The sequence below is a fragment of the Macrotis lagotis genome, chromosome 1, assembly GCF_037893015.1.
Source record: "Macrotis lagotis isolate mMagLag1 chromosome 1, bilby.v1.9.chrom.fasta, whole genome shotgun sequence".
In the NCBI taxonomy this organism is placed as follows: Eukaryota; Metazoa; Chordata; class Mammalia; order Peramelemorphia; family Peramelidae; genus Macrotis; species Macrotis lagotis.
In genome coordinates this window covers 63,677,433-63,702,660 of record NC_133658.1, presented here as the reverse complement: position 1 = coordinate 63,702,660, position 25,228 = coordinate 63,677,433, and the positions used below count along the sequence as shown (strand labels likewise).

The 25,228-nt window shown below is 36.8% G+C and overlaps 1 protein-coding gene across 7 annotated transcripts in view; it reads left to right on the top strand.

The window, feature by feature from the left end:
- CBFB (core-binding factor subunit beta) overlaps nt 1–25,228 on the top strand; it is an 86,945-nt gene that overhangs the window by 53,492 nt on the left and 8,225 nt on the right. For 3 of the 7 annotated variants that reach the window (XM_074202820.1, XM_074202834.1, XM_074202817.1), the window contains one exon: nt 2,763–24,190. The exons of the other annotated variants lie outside the window; for them this stretch is intronic. In XM_074202820.1, coding sequence (XP_074058921.1) covers nt 2,763–2,936 — 174 coding nt within the window. In that variant the 3' untranslated portion in view covers nt 2,937–24,190. Of the gene's footprint in view, nt 1–2,762; nt 24,191–25,228 lie in introns of those variants that run through there. 7 annotated transcript variants of the gene reach the window in all.

Below are 25,228 nucleotides of genomic sequence, written 5' to 3'. Positions count from 1 at the left end.
TAGAATTTTGTTAAATACATTTGTAGTTCTATTTCATGCAAAGAATTGCAAGAAAATCTACTCTGACAAGATGTGTAAGAGGTAACTATTTTACAGAAAGATTTTCATTTTTAAAAAAACTCAATTTCTGAAGATTGCATCCTTTCTCCTATTGCATTTAAATTTCATTTATATAAACTAACATTTGTTGCATCATAAATAAAGTATGTTTAAAATGTATTAGATGAGAGGCAGCTAGGTGGCACAGTGGATGGCACCAGCCCTGGAGTCAGGAGTACATGAGTTCAAATACAGCCTCAGACATTTAATAATTACCTAGTGGCCTTGGGCAAGCCACTTAACTCCATTTGCCTTGCAAAAACTTTAAAAAAAATGTATTAACATGACTAGCATTTGAAATTAACCCCCCAAAATACCATTGTTCTGACTGCCAAATAAGCAAATCAAAAGGGCATGTAATATTATGTATAAAGTTCCCAAGCAATTAATATTTCTGCTTTACTTTGTGCCTAAAAACATGATTGGGCAGGAAAAAGAAAAGCTTCATCATGGTTTTCTGAAAACTTTCGAGTTATTAAGCTTGGGCTTTCAGTCTGTTTTCTTTTAAGTACCTGTTTCAATATTAATAATAAATATTTTTGGAATTCAAAGAAAAGCTCAGTTTCTGTAACTGAGCTGCTGAATGCCATGTTCTATGCTAAGTTCTCGGGATACAAAACCATCCCTGTCCTAAAGAAGCTTCTATTCTTTTAGGAGAAGGGAATGCCAGGCTATTGGACTTGAGACAGGAGCAGGGACAACTGGGTGGACAGAAGGGCTGTGTCTGGGAAAGCCAGAGTAAGGGCTTTAAATGGAAGAATCAAAAAGGAAAAGTCATTGAACTCTAAATTTGGATTTCAAAACTCTACCTGAGTGGGTGACCATGGACATGTCATCTCTCCTTCCTTGATCTGAGTTTCAAGTATAAAATGAGGGGTTGAATTAGATGACATCTTAAAGCCTCTTATACCTCTAAATCTGTGTATGATCCTAAATGAATTCTTCTTTGACTTAACCCTTCAGATATGTAAGACAGGTATCATATCTCTCTCCAAGTCTTCTCCAGGCTGCACATTTGCAGTTCTTTGAGTAGCTGCTTAAGTGGCATGAACTCAAGATTCTTTCCATCCTAGTAATCTTTCTTTGGGTGCCCTGGTTTATCTGTATTCTTCCTAAATGTGTCTCACAGATCAGCCTAGTATACCAAATATGGTCTAATGTGATAAAATACAGTAGAATCATAACTTCTCTATTCTTAGATGTTGTGCCTTTCTTGATGTAAACTAAGATTACATTAACTTTCTTGGTTTTCATATTGCATTATGACTAATTGAACTTGTAGTTCACTAAAACCCTCAGACATTGTTTTTTTAAAATCCAAATTTTAAAGACTTTATTTTATTCCCTACCTAGGAATTTAGCAGTGTGAATGACATATCCAAAGCCCTGTGTTTATAGAAATTAGGTTTGATTTTAGAGAAAGTATCTCTTTAAAATCTTGCCTTTTCTCATGCCACTAAAGGTCTTTTCTCTGAGAGTATAATTATGTGTATTTGGTTCCTACCAAAAAGGTAAAAGCTCAGCAAGAACTCAGATGAAAAATATGCAGAATATAGAACAAACCATGTCACCCAACAAAACACAAAGTAGTAATACTCAAGTCCATATAGTAAAAACATCTCTTTTTTCTCTCCAATAAGTCACATCTTCCCCAGGGACTTATTTACATGTCTAGTTTTGTAGTATTACTATAGGGTTAACTCTTCACAAGGGGAAAGTACTAGGGGAGAAGAATCAACTACTTTCCCTCTAGTGAGCCTAACTTCCCCAGAGATCTACTATGCTCCTTCAGACTTAACAGTACTTTGTGATTAAACCTCCCCATCTGAAAGGAAAGAACCTTTAGGGTCACTTTTCTCCTTGAGTCTTCTTAGTTCAGTAATTTACAATACTAATGAAAAGCAAGATCTGAGTATGCTCTTTCACATAAGACTGCCTCTTATTATTCCTTGACTAGAGCTCCTGCTTTATCATCTATGGTATTAATGATATGATGATATGGTAACAGTAAGAAAAAAGCCAAACTTCCAAGAGCTTCATCACAATCCTTGTCCTTTTTTGAACATCGGAAGTACAAGTAATCTGAGATAACTGAATTAGACATGTAGGGATAGTTTATTGATAACTTTGTAAAACTTTATTAAATGAAAAAGCATCACTTAAGTACTCATAGATGGGGAAATAGCTGAACAAACTTAATGGTATGATATATGAATAGAATGTTATTGTGCATTAAGAAATTATAAATATGATGAATTCATAGAAACCTAGAAAGGTTTTCTGAACTGAATGCTATGTATCCACAATGACAAGTTCACCAAAAAGGAATTGTCTTTTTTCATATTCTGATTTCTGCCAAGGGCACCACTATCCCTACAGTCACCAAGATTCATAACCTCTAAGAGTTTTCCTCTTCATTATCCCTTATCCCCTTTATCTAATCACTTGCTAATTCTGATCAATTTCACTTCCACAACAGCTCAAATTCTTCAGGTAAATTAAATTTAATAAACAATTTAAACATCTGCTCTGGGTTGGGTTTTTGTTCATCCTTCATTTTTGAAGAGGACTGATAACTTCACAGGGTGATATTGATTTGCTCGTGAATTGGTTTTAAGTGAGGGAGAGTTGCATTAAGTCTTCAGCCTCACTCTCTCTTCCAGAGTCATCAAAGTCCAGTGGCAAGACAAAAATCAAGAAGATTGGAGATGGCCCAGGATGCAGTGGATGACCTTGGAGTTTTCAATGTCTGGCTGAGCTCTAAGCATTCCACAGCACCTGCGTCAGCCGCCTTCATGGCTGTTGGAACAGATTGTTCTCCCCCCCCAACTCACTGATGGGTTTGAAGTCTGTCGGTTACCCTCAACCTAGTTTAGCCTATCTGTCAAGGCAGTTTTACTGAGTTCTGGATACTGTGCAGGCTGCAGCTTCTTGGAGTCATGTGTGGATGCCAAAGGTGGATGAGCAGCCCTCCCACCAGAGGTGCTAGTCCTCCCCCAGACAGCCCAGTTTCCGGAAGCTGTCCCTCTGCTTCCAATGTTTACCCTATGAAAATACTCTAAGGCTTTAGGGATGTAAACCTTTCAGTATTTGATTCTCATGTCATATCTGTGGGTCAGACAGTCAGCAGTATTTCTCAGGTGCTTACTATGTATCAAGTGTTGTGCCAATCTTGATGGTTAATATTGAAAGGCAAAAACAGCCCCCATCCTCAAATAATGGAGGGGAGACATCATAATAAAAATTGTGTATGCAACATGTATGTATGTATGTATGTAAAAGTATATACATACACATATATGGAACAAACAGGAAATTTACTGGTACAGAAATTTCTTCTGCCTAATCAGATTAGAGCCAAGTTGCTAACAGTGTGCCTCAAACATGTGGGTGTTAAATGACTTGCCCAGTGTAATAACTAGTGAATGTTAGAGGTAGGATTTGAACTTAGAACTTCCTATATATAAGCCCAGCACACTCTCCTCTCCACCAAGCTGACTCTATTAGTGATAATAATAAGTTTTACATTTCATTTTAACATAGGATCATAGATTGAACCCTGGTGTGGGGCTTAGGTTGTCTAGTCTAATGTCTTTAAATGAAACTGAGACCTAGAGAAATTATGACTTGTCACATGACTCGTGTCACATGGAGTATCAAAAACATTTTGTTAAATATTATTATAATTGTAGAATACATTAGGTATATGGTACTAGACTCAGGGTTGGAAGGGAACTTAGCAATTATCTAATCCTCTCTATTAGTTTTTTGTAAATTGTATTACTTAATATTAAATAGGAGCAAAAGCCCATTAAATTTACAACATAATCTACATTCAGAATTGAGTAAATACATTTCAGGATTTAAAATGTAAAAGCCTGACATTCACTCCCTCTAGGATGCCATCTACTATATTTATTCATTCAAGTTCACATCTCCTTTTCTACAGTTATAGGTCTCATGGAGTTTGTGCTTCTAGATTTGTGTTTTCAGCTTTGCTTTATTCCATCAAAGTCTTTCCCAGTTTCTTTATAATCTTTCTGCTTGTAGATACTAACTTCAATTATCTATTCCATTAGAGACTGTATATGTCTTACCTTTAACCATTCCTTATCACTGGATGTTTAGGTTTCTATCCTTAACACCCAGGTGGGGATAGGAGGGGGTGTTCCTAATAGTGTTTTTTAAAATGGATTGAATGGACTTAGTATTTTTACAGATAAGGAAAGTGAGAATTAGACAGGTTATTTCAAAGTCTGAACTAAAAACCTCAACTCCAGAGCATAAACTAGAAAGTTGAGAGAGAGATGTCGAGTTGAATGTAGTTTTTGCTTACATAAATATTTTTTTTTTAGGATTTTGCAAGGTAAATGGGGTTAAGTGGCTTGCCCAAGGCCACACAGCTAGGTAATCATTAAGTGTCTGAGGTCAGATTTGAACTCAGGTACTCCTGGCTCCAGGGCCAGTGCTCTATCCACTGCACCACCTAACTGCCCATTAGGTAAATTTTTGATGGCAACTTGTTGTCAAATCATTTTGTCAGAATAATGATTCTGAATGTTTTGCTACACTTTCACCATATGTTTGCTTCCCAAGAGGAAGCAAAATTAAAATGAAGTACAAGATTTTTTTTTTATTTGAGAATTGCAATTAAGAATTTGCCTTCATAGGCAAACATATAATACTGAAAGGATCATTAGAGATTATCTATTCTGATCTCCTTATTTTATAGATGAAGAAATTGGGGTCCAAAAGACATTGATTTTCCAACGGTCCCACAGCAATCTAGTACTTGAAGTAGAACCTAGAACCTATGTCTTCTCATTGTAGGCACTATAAGGATGATTGTGACCACACTACCCACAGAGATGCACTAGCAAATAATTACTGCCTAGGAACCCTAAGAAAGAAATTGGGATTTTTTTTTTTGGCCTGGAAAAAGGGAAAACTAAAGAAATTTAATAAGATCTAAGTGGGTGGTCCCTGTTGCCTGGTTAGAAGGAAGGGTAAAATAGCAATACTAATGGCAACAGTCCTACTTGTAGACTGGGATGCCCCTGGTAAAAGTTACTTAAATACTAGGGAATGAACCTTTGAGCTTATCAAATTAGTGAGTTTGGGAAAGCATTGAGCTAAATGGGCAGAGGATTAGTCTTGAAGCCAGAAAGGCAGAGACTATAAGACATATTGTATATTAGGTTCATGTACAAAATAGGGATGATAGTAATAGCCTGTATTTCTGGATTGTTGCAAGGATCAAATAAGATATCATGTATGTAAAAACTTGAAAGTATCTGAGTCAGTGATTAGTCCTGCCAGGCTGTGCTTTTACTGATCCAAGATAGACCATTTAGGATTTATATGCTTAAAGGTTCTTCTTTTTCAAAATATGGAAAATCTTCAGTACCTTCACTGTAAGTATCAAATAGACCATATCTAAACTGCTTTTCTGCTGAATTTCTGTAGTAAATTTTCTTTACTTCTCAAAAATATCATGAACTTACCCTGTTGGAAAACAATGACTTGACTTGGCAAATGAGGGATACTTTCTGCAATAGAGGGAATAAACATGATTTACTCTGGGAACCTTGGCTAAATGACTGTTAAATCATTGGCATGCAGGAAAATGATTTGCAGAGCAGTAGAATAAAAAGTCCCAAAGTTCTATTTCTGTGTTCTCCTGTGTTTCCACCCATATTTGGATCCCAGTGCCTTGTGGTCTTCCAAAAGAATTAACTCCTCTGTGATAATGTTAGTTGTGAAGAGAAAAATAAAGATTTTCTCCTACCTCTAACCCTGATTGAACAATAGAAGATTAAGTTGCTCTCTCCTAATAAATCTGAGTTTTCATTTTGGCCTCAGTTTTTCAGTATGCAACAAAAAATTAATTCATTTTTCCAAGTCTGCCTATCGTCACTTTAATCCCAAGTAACTTGTATAAAGAATATTTTCTCATACCCTGGAAGACATAATGATTTAAAATGTGAAAAATTTAACTCTGTTCAATGAATATTTAGCTATTATATTTTACTAATTTGTGTGGTTAAAATTTTGAACTTCAGTGATATTATCTTAAGGTTCAACATTTAGTAATGTAATTTGGTACTTATAACAAATTTAATGCATATAACTTAGAATCTTTTGAGAACCATATCTATCCTCTATGGGTTAGGCTATGAGAATTTAAACTATATCAGTATCATTTTGATGAATACTTAAAACTGAATGTTAGATCCTAGAAGATGGAGAATTTAAAATTTTAAAGTTTAATGAAGACTTGTCCTTTTTTAATATAAAATAATTAGTGATGTTGGACTTGGCTTTGAAATAGGCCTTTTCAGTGTTAAAGGGTAATTCATGGCTTAAAATATCTGTTTAAAATTAGAAAGAATTTAAGACTCTGGTAATTGAAATGACTTTAATGGAGACCAGATTGTGTAGTTCAATAGAGGGAAAAAAATCCCTTGCAATATTCCACCACCCAGCTTCTGTCCCAGGAATAGGCGCCAGCTTTGGTCTTTGGAAACATTCATCCACTGTTGGGCAGCATATGAAAATAATCACATGTAGTTGGGTCTGTCTTTAAACATTTCTTTCCCCAGTAGAGTCTCATGCTTATCCTTAAGATCTCTATGTAGATATTTTCCTCACCATAACAAATAGGTAAAGTATTGCCAAAGAATGATTCCTAGTTGAATATTTCAGATAGACTGTGCTGAGGTATGGGGCCAAAAGATGGGGAAATGGAGAAAGTGCCAGAAATGATGGGAAATTGATTTTATCCAAGGAAGGAAGTGTGAACAACCAAAAATAAAATTATTCCAGTAGATATTTTTAAATATATTTTAAGTGTTATATGTTTATTTTAATTGGTTTCTACACCAATCAGCACTTTAAATACATTGATTCTGCTCTGAAAAAACATTTATGCTGATAAAAGATCTACCTCATCATTCAAGGATGGCTCCTAGGCAGCGGTCAGTTTTTTGTTGTTGTTGTTGTTGTTGTTGTTGTTTTGCAAGTCAATGGTAATTATTTTTTTTTTTTGCAAGTCAATAGGTAATTATTAAGTCTCTGAGGCCGGATTTGAACTCAGGTACTCCTGACTCCAAGGCCAGTGCTCTATCCACTGGGCCACCTAGCCACCCCAGCAGTAAGCTTTTCTATGCTCTATAGTCTCTGTCTAATCAAGTATTTTAACTTATTTTTCTTTAAGCTTTGGTGGAAAAAAATTGCTCAAATTTTCAAATGTGAGGTGGTTATAAATATGTACCAGAGGGGTGACAGTGGATAGAGCACTGGGCCTGGAGTCAGAGGACCTCAATTCAAATCCGGCCTCAGACACATAATAATTATCTAACTGTGTGACCTTTGGGCAAGTCACTTAACCCCCATTGCCTTACCAAAAGAAAAATATGTACCATAGCCAATGTGTGTTGTAATGTGTGCTAATGTAAAACTTATAGTAGAGCCCATAAAACTCTTTGGTTTAATGGGACTCATGCCAGGTTATCAGTTATTTAGGAGAGAGAACCAGAATTTACCACAAGCATTTAAAAGTTTTAAGATTTCCCATTTCCCCCAAAAATTGATTAGAACATTGCAATTTTGAAGAGAAGAATCTTGAAGGTTTCAATTGAGATTGTGTTCTGATTCTTGAAATGATATTTTAACTCCTTTGACATACCTGAATATGAGATAACCTAAATTTAGAGAATTAAGGACACTCAGAAAAATATTAAATGATATCTAATGTTGAATGCCCTCAAAATGTTTAATTTTCTTATACAGAAATTCAGTATCGTAAAATTACAAAATATTTTGAATTTTTGATACTTTTTTCAAAGTGCATGCACAAAATTATTTCAGTGTAGATAATTCTTCACCAGTGCTTTTCCTTTTCATAATATCCATTCACATCTCATCTGTGAGATTCTTACCTATATCTTTCTGAGTATCTTACATAGTTAATGAAAAATGCATTAGGTCAGTGGTCCTCAAAGTGCAACCCAAGGAAACTTGGACTGATCCCAGGAATACAAAACCAGGCAGTTAAAAGTGAGAAGAGGGGGTCACATCCTACCCTCCCTTTTAGGCAGTCATGGAGCTTATCTCATTTGAAATTCAGAACCTTTTTCACACTAAATTCTCTCCTCAGCTCTCTCCAGTTCAACTATGCAAGCTCCTAACATCATCTCTTTGGGACTGTTATAACCCAAAATGTCTTGTCTCACCCAGCATATCCCTATTCTGCCCCTAGACTATGGCCAGAGAGTAGAAACTCCAGCACCCCTTTACATTTTCCAAGGAAAAGTTAGTCATACAGAATAGGCAAAGAGGAGTTGTGACCTGAATAGGAAAAGCTCATTATCTTTTCCCAAAAATCATCTCCCAAACTTGCCCGTTTTCTCTCTAAGGGTCACCATCATCCTTTTAGCCTCCCAGATTCACAGCTTAGTGTCACCATCTCTTACCCGCATACATATACCATCAGTTCCACAAGATCTTTAACATTTGTCCCTTTCTCTGTACTTCCCTCACAATCTCCTCATGATTGATCTCCCTGCCTCAAGCCTCTCTCTGCTCTTAATTCATTGTCCACAGATACCAAGATGATTTTCTTAAAAGACAAGTTAGACCATGTCATCTTTCCTACACAGTGAACTTCTGTGACTTCCTGTCACCTGTAGCATCAAATAGATATTACTCTGTTTGGCATTTAAAGCACTTAATGATCTTTGCCCAACCTCCCTTTCTAGCCTTATATATGCGCTGGCTGCCTTTCTTGCTAGAAGTTCACTCCTGTCTCTTAGCATTCTTTTTTTTTTTTTCAAGACTTAGCTAAAATTTCATTTTATAAATGAAGCTCTCATCCAGGGCCATCTCCAGCCACGCTGATTCATATATGACCATTGGATCCAGATGGCTTCAGAGGAGAACCTGAGACTGGTGGCTTTGCACATCCCCTCCTCACTCAAATCCAATTTACTTGCTTGTTATGACATCACTTTCCTGATGTCATGTTGTTCCAAAAAATAAAGGACAAAACCTCAATGCCTTCTATCCTAAAATTACCTTGTGTTTAAGTTTGTATATAGTCCATAATTTAAATAAGCATTTTTTCCCCTGACAAAATGCCAGTGGGTCAATCAATGAATATTTTTTGTCATCCATATGGAAAATTGTTCTATATTTAAAGCATACTACCAACATAGTAATGTCAATTGATATCTTCAATTAACATTTGAGGTTTTTAATGTTTTTTTTTCAATTAAAAAGTATCATTTTCTCTCCTTCTTATTCCCTCTTCTCCCACTGACCTCCAAAATCCCTTGAAACAAATAATAGTCACACAAAACAAATTCCCATATCAGACATATCCAAAGAAGTATACCTCATTGTGCATATTGAATCTTATCACTTCCCCATCAGGAAGTAGGGGTATCGCCCCACAAATATCATTTAAGCTCATCCAAGATTCCAATCAGTGGGATTACAAAACAAAAAACTGAAACAGACCCTACTCACAAAGGAACCTGGTTGAGTCTTGTCCTTGTATCCCCTAGTCTCTGGTTTGGGGCCTGACATTTAATAATCATTTAATAAATGGAATGACTGTTTATTGGAACCTCCAGTCAAGGAAATCACAGATTCATATTTTGAATGTAGAGATTCACCTGTTTCAGTACCTACAAACTTAGCTGAATCTCTGAATTCATGAAACTAACTAGTTTTAAAAAAGTATGTTTGGGAAAAAACTTTGAGAAAAAATATGGGGGCACGTAGGTGGTGCAGTGGATAGAGCACTGGCCCTGCAGATAGGACAAGAGGACCTGAATACAAATCCAACCTCAGACACATAATAATTAACTAGCTGTGTAACCTTGGGCAAGTCACTTAACCCCATTGCCTTGTAAAAACAAAACAAAAAAATATGTAATACTTTGCAAAACATTTGCAGAATTCTAGACTGAATACATAGTGGACTAAAAGCAACTATTTAACCAGAGAGCATTTATTTGGCAAGTGCTACTAAAACAAATTAACCAAAAACTCTGAAAACCTTTACCCCCCAAAAAAGGTTATATATGCCAACGTTTTCTCCACATTGAAGTTTGCTGTGTTGTAACAAAATTATTTTTTTAATTGTACAATTTAAAAATATTATGCATTTTTCTTGGTCCTTTTTAATGACAAGTGGCTATCAGTATGCTTGCTATCAGATTTTTTTAATATATATATGTATCTGTCATTTTAGGATGACATTTTAAAAGTTTTTATTGATTTTTATTTTTAGTTTTCTTTCATTTTCATATATACATATATGCATATATATGTGCATATATGCATATATATGTGCATATATGCATATATGCATATATATATATATATATCCTCCTCCATCCAGAGAGCCTTTCCCTATAACAAAAAAGAAAAAGGGCAGACGTAGTTAAGGAATTTTACTTAATTGAATCTGAAGTATTTGTTGTGTTTCACATCCATAGTCACCCACATTTGGAAAAAAAGGAGAAAAGGGCCAAATTTGGTCATTGAAATTTTTACACAGCAGTAAAGCAACATCTCACTCAGCACAGCAGCTTTTCCAGAACTTTTCATCTCTCCTCAGATCTCCCAAATAGCTTATCCTTCTCCCACCCTCTCAGATGAAAACCTTGCCTCACATTTCACTGAAAACAATGTGAGCATTTACCAAGATCCCTCTTGTCCCCCCTTCCTCATTTCATCTCACACTGATGCCTTCTGCCACTTTTTCCTCCACCCCTGTGTCACTTGAAAAGGTAACTTTTTTCCATACCAAGGTAAATCCTTCTGTATACATTAATATTTCTGTTCCATCCATCTTTTCCAGTAGATTGTCTCTTCTATCAGTCTCACTCTCTCACTCTCTTCCATCAGCCCCATTCTCTCAGTTTCAATGTCTCTCTGCTTACTTTGTGCTTCCCATCTGTCTACAAACATGTCTCCCTCATCCTCAGAAAACCATCCCTTGATCTTTTCATCTTCAATAACTATTACCCCATTGCTTTTCTCCCTTTTGTGGAGGCCTTGTACGATCAGTGTCTCCCCTTTATTCTTAACTTTCTACAGACTGTCATGGGGAATAGCCAGTGAAAATGTCCAGTTAGGAGATGGATGGTCTTGTTCAAAGAATGGAAAGAAGCCAATGTCACTGAATCAAGGATTATGTGTAAAGTAAGAAGATTAAAAAGGTAGCAGTAGGAGGATTTAGGAGCACTTTGTATACCAAACCATATATATTATATTTTATCTGTAAGTTTCTAGGGAGCCAGGGGGGCAGCTAGGTGGCAGAATGGATAGAGCACTGGCCCTGGAGTCAGGAGGACCTGAGTTCAAATGTGGACTCAGACACTTAATTACCTAGCTGTGTGACTTGGGCAAGACACTTAACCCCATTGCTTTGCAAAAAAAAAAAAAAAAAAGGTACTAGGGAGCCATTAGAACACCGCTTTCTATAAGAGGGACTCCACACCCTTAGTTGACGTGACTTACAGTCTCCAATGCTTATGATAGTTATGTGTTATCTCCCCCATTGGACTATGGGGTCCTTGAAAAGAGACTGTCTTAGCACAATAACTGGCACATAATCTGTTTACTGTTAGCATTCAGTTTTTATTCTGGCATTGTTCTTTATGTTTCTATTTTTCTAGTTTTATTTTTTCTCAGTTCAACTTACTTTTTTTTATATCTGTCCATATAAAATAGATAAATCTTCCCATGCCCCCCTGTAAGTCTTTATCATAGTGAGAGAGTGCTAAGCATTGGAGATCCCAGAAAACAAGATGACCCACTCTGTCAACAAGGAGCTTACCTTCTAACAGGGAAAGACAAGATGCATGAAGAGGGTGAAAGGGGTAGGAGCACCACTTGTGGAGACAAATGGCTGTGGTGGTGGAACTATTGGGAAAGTGATTTGGGGGGCAGCTAGGTGGTGCAGTGGATAGAGCACAGGCCCTGGAGTCAGGAGTACCTGAGTTCAAATGCTGCCTCAGACACTTAATAATTACCTAGCTGTGAGCCTTGGGCAAGCCACTTAACCCCATTTGCCTTGCAAAAATCAAAAAAAAAAAAAGTGATTTTGGGCAGAAGTGGAGCAGTGTGGCAAGAGATTTTGGATGATATGACAATACCTGGCAGATTTATCAGTCATCAAGCTGACTCTTCAAGGAGAAATCACCCTCATGGGGTAAGGCATATTGTAATGGAATCATTCCTTCATGTTCATGACCTCCATCTGTCTAGTTACACCAATTTGATAATCATTTTCTTTGTGCCCATTTGGAGTTTCTACAAAAAAAAAGCTGCTGTAAATATTTTGGTGTTTCTTTGACCTCCTTTGAGGACCTGCTTTAGGCTGAGATCACAGCATCAGAAGATGTCTGTCATTTCCCTTCTTTGATGATTCCAGTGGATCCTTTTGTCAGATGATCAGAAATTAAATGACTTGCTCAGGATCGCACAGCTTGGAAGTAAGTTTCTGAGGTTGGATTTGAACTCTGGTCTTCCTAACTTCAGGCCCAGCAGTCTAGACATTCACTACTATTGCCTCATACACATCTTAGTTTTTGTGTTACCACAATTCCAGATTGCTTTCCAACAATGGTTAGATTGTTTTCACAGCTCAATGTGTCTTCTCTTCCCACACCCCTAACCTTCACTAGTCCCATATTTTATCATTTTTGCAAATTTTCTGAGTAAGAGCTACCCCAAGGTTGTTTTGATTTTCATTCCTCTTATTATGGATTTGGAGCTTTTTTTTTTTTGAAAACTATTCATATCCTTTAGGGAATGACTAAACATTTTATATTACTTCCTTATATATCTTGGATATCAGACAAAGGTAACAGTTTAACAAAGAATGAAAAATACTGCTTTTCAAAGGAAATTTGTATTATGGCAAGAGTATTTTCAAAATGGGTACTTAGAAATGTTTTCATAACTAATATGATTTGTTACCTTAAATGACATAAACATGTCTCCTAAAGAACTCATAACTACAATTTTACTTGAAAACAGAATTTTCTAACCAAATGAAGAATTTCTTAGGCTGTGTACCTATTTGTTTAAAAATATATCTGAAAATTCAATACCTTCAGATTTTGTTGTTATGTTGTATCAGTCGTGTCCAATTCGACATGACCCCATTTTATGGTTTTCTTGGCAAAGATACTGACGTGGTTTGCCATTTCCTTCTCTACTTCATCATATAGAGGAAGCAAACAGGGTGAAATGACTTGGCCAGGGTCACACAGTTATTAAGTGTCTGAGACTGGATTTTAAACTCTGGAAGATAAATCTTCCTTATTCTAAGCTCAGTGCTTTATCCACTGTGCCACCAAGCTGCTCCAGCCTTCAAATTAGTTGGTAAGAATAATTTACTTATTATCAGGGAAGGTGAAAATTTACTAAATAGATTTTACTAAAATCTTTGCATGATTGATGGATGGGACTGAATGAGAATCATGATTGAGTAAAGGTAACCAAAAATGCACTTTTGGAGGGTGCCAATATAGCTTTGACAGTTACTCAAGTCAATTATGGGGAGGAAATGAACTTAGAACAATATACATGTATCTAATTAATAGATATACTTATTATGTTGGGAGTTTGTGCTCAGTTGTGTTTTTGTTTATACTTAATATAGCAGGTGAGTGTCAAATATGACAACCAGTGTTGGGAATACCTGTCATAAAACAGTCATTCATAAAATGTCAACATTAGGAAGGGCTTTAGAGATCATCTTGCCAGTTTCTTACTTTGCAGAGGAAAGTAACTTGTCCAAAATCATTTAATAAACATTTAAGCACCTATTGTGTTCTAAATACTGAGGATGAGTCCCTAAACTTAAGGAGCTTACAATCTAATAGGGGAAGACAACTCACAAAAGAAAGCTGAAAAAGACCAGTAGGGGGCCTGGCAGCTAGGGAAGAGGATCCATAAACTGGTAGGGAAAGAAGAGGTAACTGGGCTTAGAAGTCCTTTTGGAGACTTTGGGAGGATTTTCTTGTTTTGCCTTCCAACCTCACCCCCCATCCTATCCCCACCCCACCGTAGTCCAAAGGGCAGAGGACACTCAGGGTATTGATGCAGTCACAATAAGTTATTGGCAGTGTGGCCAAAAAAATCATGTAGAAATCACATTGGGGTTATCTTAGTTAATCTCACACATTTGCACCTAACCTAAATGAACGTCTCTGAAAGCCAGTTCACAAACACCTAATCATTAATCATCCACCATTTTTTTCCTGACGGGAATATTCAGTAGCTCTATGATTTCAACTATGTAAGGAACTTGCAGACTGGAAATTTCCTCCATCAGTGCAGATTGTCCTTTTAGACTCACAGCTTCCTTTTTGTCTGTAACTTCACTTCTCAGATGAGGGTCTGAACCTCACATGACCCTTCCAGCTCTAAATCTGTGATTATATGGGACATAAATGATGATAACTTTAATAGTTATCTGGTGCCATTGACAGATTAAAATGACTTGAACTCAAGTCTTAATTCCAAATTTAACCTTCCTCTACCATCACCTTATCTCTCACCTCATCATCATATTGGTTCTGGTTTATAAGTTAGAAAAGCACTTCCTTTAGGTGGGAGGGAAGGGTTCTTTGATGAGATTCAGGTCACAGTCCATTCACCACCTTCTTACCTAGGGAGTTCTTCTGCTTATCCTTCTTGTAACTAGTAGAAACCTTCCTCTGAATATTGTAATATTTCTGGCATACTGTTACAGCACTTGGACTGTCTGTTTTCCCCCTCGCTGAATACATGGCTATTTCCCCCTCTTATTCATGTTATAAGCATTATGTAAAAAATTATTTTTTTCAGATTCATTGCTCAAAATTTTTATTATAATAAAAAAATCCTTTATTCCCACAAAATCATGTGTTTTTCTAATTTGAGAGGAAACATTTGAAATAAATGTTTGGTATATAGACAGAATATTTGGATTCAGATCTGAGCTCGAACATATACTAGTTGTACAGCCTTGAGCAGATTGCTTAATCTCTCTAAATCTCTTCAGAATAAAGATGATGCACATTTTGTCTGCCTCAATGGAACTGTTGTCATGGAATTGTTATGAAGAAAATAGTTTGTAAACCTTTAAATGATAGAGAAATATTAGTTAAATTCAACTTAACATTTTGCTCACAATGAAGATTTATTATAAAGTAATATTTGATTTGATTTAATTTAATATAAAGGAAATAATATTAGCGCTGTCCTTCTGGAAATATTTGGCTGCTTTTTTGCTGATCTCTTTAATCCCATACCAGCCTACTTCGTAGTTCCGCATGTGGCTTTGACTTGATTGATACCTAGACCACTAAGTTTAAGATAACATATAATATTATTTCCATTTTCATCTATGAAACTTTTTTTCCTTTAAATAAGAATATACTAGAAAGCAGAAGTGATCTTTACATTGGAGACAGAGCAACCAGGAAAAAGTGCTTGCTCCGCATGAACACAGCTCAAGCAGTATATGTGGAGGCAATTTTTGTAAAAGAAACAGGCCCAAGTCTGTGTGTAGTTTTTGAGTATTTTTTGTAAATTCCTGAAGCTTTAGATTCTTGGTGTTTTCAAGAAAAATCTCTTATCTCAGAGTTCAGTTTTTTAAATTGCCAAATTATGCTGGAGGACATGTTTTGAAAGTTCCTATTTGCATTGGCCTTTCCTAAAGGTTAGGCTGGGGAGAGGAGGCAGGGAGACAGCTAATAAGTTGTAATGACTAGAAACTGCAGTAAAATAATATGATCTAGGAGGAAGAAAGCATGCTTGACTTGTATGTTTTCCCTTCTTCCCCATCTTGACGGTCAGATTTTTTTATGAATGCATTAATTTTCTTTTTTAAGGGAATTTCATCTCCCTAATTAGAATCAAATTTTATATTAGAAATTCATAATAGGAATAATACTGGATATGGATTCAGAAACCCTTCATTTGAATTTCAGTTCTACTGTTCACTTTATGTGTGATCTTAAGTAAGTCACTAGACCTCATTACCCCCTCCATAAGATGAAGGAATTGGACTAAGCGATCTCTAAAGTTTTTTCCAGATCTAAATCACCCAAAGGGGTGAGTAGTTCATATATAAAATGCTGAGGAGGAAAAATAGCCTCCAGTTCTGTTATTTCCAGATAACAGCCTAAGAGAGTTTTGGTGAGGATGTTACATGGTTAATAAGCATGATGGTAGTAAGTGGCTGATTGTTAGGCAAAGTGCAACTGGTAAAGATTTTTCTTATCTACCTTCTTCAGTAGCCTAGCCTTATCACCATAATAAAAAATTATTACCCATCTATTTGTCTGCTGAGTGATTTACAGGGCATTCTCCCATGGCTGTAGTGTAAATAGTATAATCTATATTATATAGATAAGGAACTGCAGCAGAAAGAACTTAAATCGTGCCTCCAGGGTCGCAGTTACCCAAGGCCGCATTTGAACTGTGTGCTGAGGGCAGTGTTCTTCTGGTCACTTAGGTTCAGAACTGAGTTCTTGGCTCTTCCCTCTCATTCACTATCTAGAGCCAGTCATTTGCCTGATCTGGTCAGTCAGTCAGTCAGTCTCCACAACTGTATTATCAGCACCTAGTAGTTTCTTTCCTGCCCAACGAGCTCTGTGCTGACCCCCACAGGCTTCGGGCCATACTGCCAAGTGAATCAACACTCATCCAAGAACCTTCCATTCCTGTGGCCTGCTCTGGCCTGCTTCTCTCAGGGCTAAGGAAACCTTATCAGAAAAAGTGTAGGGAGAGTGGGGGAAGGGAAGGGAATCAATAGTCATTTAGCACCTCTTTGTCAGGCACTGCTTTTACAACTATTACTCCTTTGATCCTCACAACACCCTTTATGGTGCCATTTTACAGTGAAGGACCTAAGGGAAAAATAGCTAAGTGACTTGTCCAAGGTCACTTTATTTATCTAGTCTTCCTGAGCCAGGCCTGCTGTATTTGCTCTCATACAGCATTACAAAGGAAACCAAGCATTTTGAAAAACAGTTTTCAAAAATTTTTTTAATAAATTCATGAACCCTCAACTAAGACTCTGCTCTAGGATAAAATGCAAACTCCCTTGCCTGGCATTTTATGTCTGATACTTCTGATCCCAGTCTGTCTTTTCAGATGTGCTTGACACATAATGTGTAACTTTCTAAATTCCAGCCAAACTTTCCTAGTTGGCTCTTTCTAAAACTTGACATCCCATCTCCCACCTCCAGGCTACCTCAAGTACCACCTTCTATAAAGGCCTTTTTGTATGTACTTATCTACATTGTGTTTCCTCCAAGCAATTTCAAGTTCATTGAAGGCTCAGATCATTTCCTTTTGTCTTTGTATGCCCAGTGCCTAAAAAAAACAGGCACTTTTTAAAAAATGAATGACTGAATGAATGTTGACTTGAATTTATAATGTCCTTGTTCTATTTTATTTTAAAAAATATTCAGTACTGTAAGTTAGTTTTTTATTCCAATCTGTTGATTCTGGTTGTGTGGGACCACTTAAATAAATTTCAGAGATTTCTCAAGGTATGAAGAGAAAAAGCTTTACTGGATTCTTGAGAAGTAAGACCCACTCAACCTTATAGAAAAAGAATGAGGCAAAGAGACAAAGACCCTAAGGGTCATATATCCTAAAGGGATTGCGCGCGCGCGCGCACACACACACACACACACACACACACACACACACACACACTCACTCTCTCTCTCTCTCTCTCTCTCTCTCTCTCATCCATCCTCATTAGTGAGGAATGTGATCTTCACAATCTAAACTCAACTAAGACTAATCTAAAGAAAAAAGCATATAATTCAAAGAGAGAAGGGATTATCCTGAGGAATGTATGGACATCCGGACTTCAACAGATAAGACAGTCATGATACCCCAGAAGTTGCTTGTCAGGGGAGGAGGGGCAGAAGAGATACAACACATAGTTCAACTATTTCTAATCTAATATTCTACTGAAGAAATCTCAGACCTTATCCATTCATGATTTTTACTTTTTAATGAATATTTTAGGAAAATTATTTGAAATCATCATTTTTCTAACAGTAATACTTGGAATCAGGCTTAGAAATAATGTGAGGTACAAACTTAGAGGCAATTGTGGCATTGTAAATAGAATGCCAGACCTGGAGCTAAGAGACCTAGGTTCAGATTATACCATAAACCCACAGGTTTGATCTCAGCATTTGCTTCTTATTGGTAAAATATTAACAAAACCACTATCACCTCCTCATCTTACAAGTTATTTTGAAGAAAGGACTTTGTAAAACTTTAAAGTGCTTTGTAAGCAGTGTAAATTGTTATTAAAAGTTTATCTTTCCAGAGATCCAGGTTCTAGCTAGCTTTATAAACTGGAGTAATTAGGTTAGATTAGATCCCTAGAGTCCTTTCTGTTGCTAAAATTCTATACTTCTTTTAACAGCATATTCCCTTCATATTCCCATAGTCTCATATTTCCTTTAGAAAACTAAATATTTTAAAAAGTTCAATAGTTAAACTTTTTATGATAAAAATGGAGCCTAGCTAGATTATTTTCACTGATTATTTTTTTTTTAGAGGCCTTTGACCTTAGTTGCTTCCTCCACTCAACTATTGGTCATTAGGGGAACAGCCTGAGAGAAAAGTGCAATTTAAATTCACCTAGTTTTTGGTCATCCAAGTTTTACCTTTTTTTTAGGTTGACAGAAGTAGAAACTACTGATAAGTTTCAAAATCAGCCAGGGATTATATCATTCCTTTTCTGCAACACCTTGTTTGTCCCAAAGTAGTACCCAGTGCTACTAGATTACTATAATGAGATGTCTGCATAAACTATTACAATCAATACTATCCCCCATCTCAGGTTTATTCACAATTGTTTTATATTAAAAGCTCTGTGAAATAATTATGAATAAAAGATTGGAATCAGAAGAATTAGGAATAATGAAGCAATCATTATGGGCTGAATAGGTGGTAGCAGATTTTCTGATTAATTCTCTCCTACCCTACTACCAGGCAAGATTATAATAAACTTATGAACATCTTACTTTTAGTGACATAAAATTTAAGGAAGAGTACCTTACAGACCATCAAATTTAACTTCTATGATGTCCCTGACAGATTTTCTCATTTAGCATTTGAAAACTTTTTTTTTTTTAGATTTTTCAAGGCAATGGGGGTTAAGTGGCTTGCCCAAGGCCACATGGCTAGGTTGTTTGAGGCTGGATTTGAACTCATGAACTCATGTACTCCTGACTCAAGAGCTGCTGCTCTATCCACTGCGCCACCTAGCTGCCCCTGAAAACTTTTTTTTTTTTTAAACAAGAAATTTAGTTTATCAAGACAGAGCCCCTTTCTTTGTAGGACAATTGTTTATTTATTAGGTTATCATTCCTTGCATTTAACAAAACTTTGCCTCCTTGTAATCCCTATCTATTTGACCTAATTCTGCCCTTTGCAGCATATAGGACAAGTTTTACTCTCCCCCCCCCCCCTTTTTTTTAAGGTTTTTGCAAGGCAAACTCTGTTAAGTGGCTTGCCCAAGGCCACACTGCTAGGTAATTATTAAGTGTCTGAGACCAGATTTGAACCCAGGGCTTCCTGACTCCAGGGCCGATCCTTTATTCACTACACCACCTAGCTGCCCCTTACTCCCTCTTTCAAACAATTTCCTTCAAATATTTAAACAGAGAGCTATCATGTCTCATCTAAAACATATCTTCACATTTGACTGTCTTCCATTTTTTTTTAATGTTCCTCAAATGACATGGTTTCTAGGTCCCTTCCCTTCCAAGTGCCCCTCCTTTGAATGCTCTGCAGTTTGCCATCATTTATCTATTATCTATGTTTGTTCCTCATCTTATGTTGCCCTCAGCATTGCCTTTCTGCTGTTGCCTCCTCTTGTCTTCACTTCTTAGTCACATTGCCTCAATATGAAAAGAAGCTTAAAACTAATTTTAATGGCAGAAAAAAATCCAAGAAAATAATCCTTTCCATCCTTCATAGTCCAGCCCACCATGCAGTTAGCAAACACTGAAAAAGAAACATGCATTCTTATGCAAGCCAAAAAATCCTGCCATTTTAAACATTATTTTTTCCTAAGGACAAAAGGCTGAAACCTTACCATCTCACGAAGTATTATTGGTAGGCTGGCAGTGATGTTATAAATATATAATTAGTATTGATTCCTTTCAGTCAAGATTTCTTCAGTGCTCAGCCCCTTTCTAACCTTCATTGACTGAAACGAAATGCTTATATTAGTGTTCCCTGATTGTGCCAAATTGATCTGTCTCATACAACATTCAGCATTGATTCTGTACAGAACATAAATTGTTTTTCTGATATATATGCATTCCATAGCATTTTTAGATCTATGACTGCAGTAGAGCTTACAATTGTTTTGTTAATTGTAATATTTGGGTAGTTTCATGATTGTACAGTCTGCTAATAATAAAATTGTTTAAATCTGAGAATTCTACAGCTTGCAAAGATAGATGTGGATGTTGAATTTTATTTACATTTAGAGTTAGAAAACTATATGGCAGAAATTTGAACAGTAAGATAGAGCTTCTGATGACGTATAAAGGACAAGTATGATTTCTTTACAAAGTTGGTTTTGGAGAACAAAATTTTAAATAGCAAAAACAGAAATATCACTGATATAACTAATTTTAATCACCCCCAAATTAATGAATAATGTTGATAAAAAGTAGGTATGCATTAAGCATGTAGGAAATATATAGAAGTAGAATGCTGCTATTAAAACATTAAATTTGGCTAAAGGAACTTAACCTTATTAACTATAATTCCAACTAAAGTCAATGAATGATAACTCACAGAATAAAAATAGCTTCATCACTATTTTTCTTTAAACATTGAGGATTCAGAAAAGGAAAAATGAACATGGAAAATGAAAAGAATGGCTCATAAGGTGTATGAGGACCAAAATATAGATTATTAAGGAGGGATTGTGTATACCCAAAATAAATTACAATTAAGCAGTCATAGCATAGATTAAGTTTAAAACATAATTACCTGCAGTCTTGCAAATCTGATCAAGAGGACTTTAAATCAGAAAAGGAAAGAAAAAGCAAATCCCTTCAAGTCTGAAGACTTGGTACCAAGAGAGAAAGCATAGGAGAAAGACTAGCTAGAAAGAGAGAAGAATAAACTGTATTAACTGAAGATTCTAATGCCAACAGTTAAATTTTATTTCATTTGTTTCCCTGAGATTTGGTGGAATGGAACTTGCTCCAGTAATTTGATTTTGACCCTATAGAACAGGATTAGAAGCAGTTGTCCAGAAGTGGAGAGACAACTTAAAACTTAATGAAAGAAGGGCAGCTAGGTGGTGTAGTGGATAAAACACAGGCCCTAGAGTCAGGAGTACCTGGGTTTGAATACGGTCTCAGACACTTAATAATTACTTAGCTGTGTGGCCTTGGGCAAGCCACTTAACCCCATTTGCCTTGCAAAATAAAAAAAAAAAACCTTAAACTTAATGAAAGGAAAATCTTTCTACCAATTAGAACTTTTCAAAGGTTCGATAGCTTCCTCCAAAGGTAATGATATCTATTTCCTGGTAGTCTTTAATCAGAGAAGGCATTTAGATGGCACAGGACTTCAGATTCCACATTAGACTCTCCCTTAGCTTTGTGACCCTGGGCAGAATACTTCATCTCTTAGTCTCTCCTTACCTGTAAAAATGGAGATAATAATAGCATCTTCTTCAAAGCTTGTTATGAGAATCAAATGAAATATTAGTCATAAAGATCTGTACAAATATTAGCTATTTTTAGACAACCTTGTTAGGGGTGTGTTCATAGGAGATTCTTGGTCAGATATGGTTTGGATTGGCCTATACTGTCTAACTCCTAGAATCTTTGAAGTATCTTATGAATAGGATGACTATTAGACACTTTGAATTTTTATGGAGCCTGTTAAAGCCTTTCAGGGTAAGATTAACTGTGATTAGTCCCCTAAGGGGATGTTACCACCTAGTCTCTCTCTTTGGATCTCCAATCCTGCATCATGAGTTACATGTGAACTGGATACACCCTATATGCATCTCAAATTCACAGAACCCAAACCCACCCTTCTTCTGAACTTCCTTATCACTTTCAAGGGTACTATCTTTTCCAGGTCCACAACCTCAGTGGCATTCTCATCTTCTCGTTCTTTTTTATTTCAACCTCTCTCATAGCAGCTACCTTGTCTCAGGTCCACTACCCCACTTCCCAGCAATCTACATCATCTCTTTGCTCCTTCAACCCTTCTTAGATACTACTAACTTTGCTCATGCATATAGATACTGATCAAATCACTCCTGATTAGAAATCTTTCTTGACTTCCTCTTATCTCTTTAGGCAGCTGGGTGGTACAGAGGATAAATTGTTTGGCCTAAGAAGACCAGATTGAAAATCCTACCTCAGACACTTAACTAGCTCTGTAACCCTCAACAAGTTAATTAACATCTATTTGCCCCAGTTTGCTCAACTTTGAATAGGGATAATAATACAACCCATCTTTTCATGGGGATCAAATAATTGGTTGTTTTCTAAGTGCTTAGCACAGTGTATAACATCTAGTAGGAGAACTATATAAATGCTTATTCCTTCTCTTTCCCCTCCCATGATACTCTTCCAGCCCCATCTCATACCTCCCTTTGCATTTGAACCAAAAAGTCCTTCTATAAAATCTTGTCAGTTCACCTCTCCAACCTCATATCTATCCCCTCTCTCCCCTCACTTGACTACCACCCCTTCCAACCTAATCTATATAGCACTTTCACTGGCCACCAATTCTGGAGCACCTCACTAATCACCATCCCTCACCACCTAGTCTACAGCATCCTCATTGGCCACCACCTAGTCTATAGTACTTCACTGGCCATCATCACCCATCATTGTCCCAGTCACCCAACAGCACTTCACTAGCCACCCCACCACCACCACCTAGTCTATAGCACCTCACTGGCCACACCTCCCACCCCCTAATCTGTTGTCATGGCATCCTTACTCTAAATCCATCCACCACTTAGCTACCAGAAGTAATATTCTGGAAGCAACCCTGACAGTTCCCAGTTCAGTGAATTCCGGTGTTTTTTCCAACAACTCTTGAAATCAGGTACAAACTTCTGACATTTAAAACCCTTCACATCCTGTTTCCAACTTAATTTTCCAACCTTATTATACATTGCTTCCCTTTATTCACTCTATAATTCAGCCAAGCTGACTTTTTTACTGTTTTTCGCACACTTCGTCTCCCATCTCCATGCTTTTACCCAGACTGTCCTTCAACCTGGAATACATTCCATTCTCACCTCTTTCTCTTAATATCCCTGATTTCATTCAAAGGTCAAATATTGAACTTCTGACTTACATGAGCATTAAGAGGGTAGACTAGACATGTTCTCCAATCCCCATAACTTGTTGTCCTTGCTGAAACTGAAAATTTTATACCTAAGTTAAAGCAAATCTAGCTGTTTCCATGATCTAAGGACAACCAGAATCCAAAGAATGCCTCCATTCCCCACTTCCCATGCTATTGGCAATGAAGCTGTACTAGCTGACCCAAGGATACAACAAACTTAGATCAAACTGACCCCCTTCATTTCATTCCTTCCTCTTTTCAGTGCCACAGAGACCCTAGTTCCACACTGTAGAATATTGCTCAGGCTTTGACAACCAGCTTGGCCATAGCCCCTCAGGAGTGAAAGCCTGCCAGGGACTGCTGCCCACAATCACCAGAGCTGCAAAGCTCTAAACTGCTGGTACTGAGGAAAGCAGCCTCTTAAAGAACCAAAGAACAGGGGGATCATGACAGGCTACTAAGATAAGACACTGTCTTGTGGGGAGCCATGTAGCACTCCACCAAGCCTGAAGGAAGGACACAGTATCCAACTGGAGCTAATTGTCATTCTTCCCCCCCCCCCCCCCAAAAAAAAAGTCATTTGGTATGGAGACCTGGGATGGTGAACCATGATTTATCCTATATGGGAGGAGGCTAAGATGCTTTGAAATGTAGTCTCCAAGGAAACCACAGGGACTGCAGGAGGGAAGGGACTCAAGACATGAGAGATAAGGGAGAGAGGGAGGGAGGGAGGGAGGGAGAGAGAGAGAGAGAGAGAGAGAGAGAGAGAGAGAGACTAAAAGTACCACAGATTCCAGGAAGAACTCTCTAAGATCTTGAGTGTAAATAAACAAATATAAATAGGGACAATAGAAAAAAAAATTAACCTCCAGATCTAATGAGTTCAGGAATCTATGAATAAATACTGAAAATGAAGAGAAATCGTCCAACAAATCCTGTGGAATTTGAGGAGAGCATGGATCCACAGTACAACTGTTCTTGACTGATTTAAAAGAAAAATGATATTTATGAGAGCAGAATTTATAGTTTTCATAGCAAAAATACTGAACAGAATAGAAAAACTTAAATCTGCAATGGCAGTCTCATCAAAGAAACAAGAGAGGACAATAGATGGAGAAGGCAAATACACAGAAATGAATGACAGTCTAGGAAAAAAGGCATAAATAAATAACATGAAAAGAAAATATGTTCACTATGCACTAAATATATATATATTCTCCATTTTGTGTCTAAACTCTTTGAGAAGACTATCATAGATGTCTCCACTTCCCTTTTCTCTCTCTTCTTAACTTTGCAGTCTGGCTTCTCTCATCATTCAACCAAAACTTCTCTCTTCTAAGTCCCCGATGAGTTTGCCAAATCCAATGTCTTTTTCTTGATCTTTATCCTTCTTAAACATTCTGCAACCTTTGAAACTGTTTATCACTCTCTTCTCTCTAGGTTTTCATGACATTACTCAAGGGGTGTTACTGTAGGGTTTAAATTGGATAATGGAATTTAAAGCACTTTGTAAACCTATAAGCACCATACAAATGCCAGTTATTATTAATTATTATTAGCGTATATTCACCAGGCCACCAGTCTTGGGATTAACCTCCATTCTCTTGATCCTTCAAGCAGTATTTATAGATTATGACAAGAGTATGCTGATAAATGTTTAACAACCTGGGGGAGGGGAGGAAAAATATATGCACACATACTTTTATGTTTACTTTGCATTTTCACTATTTCC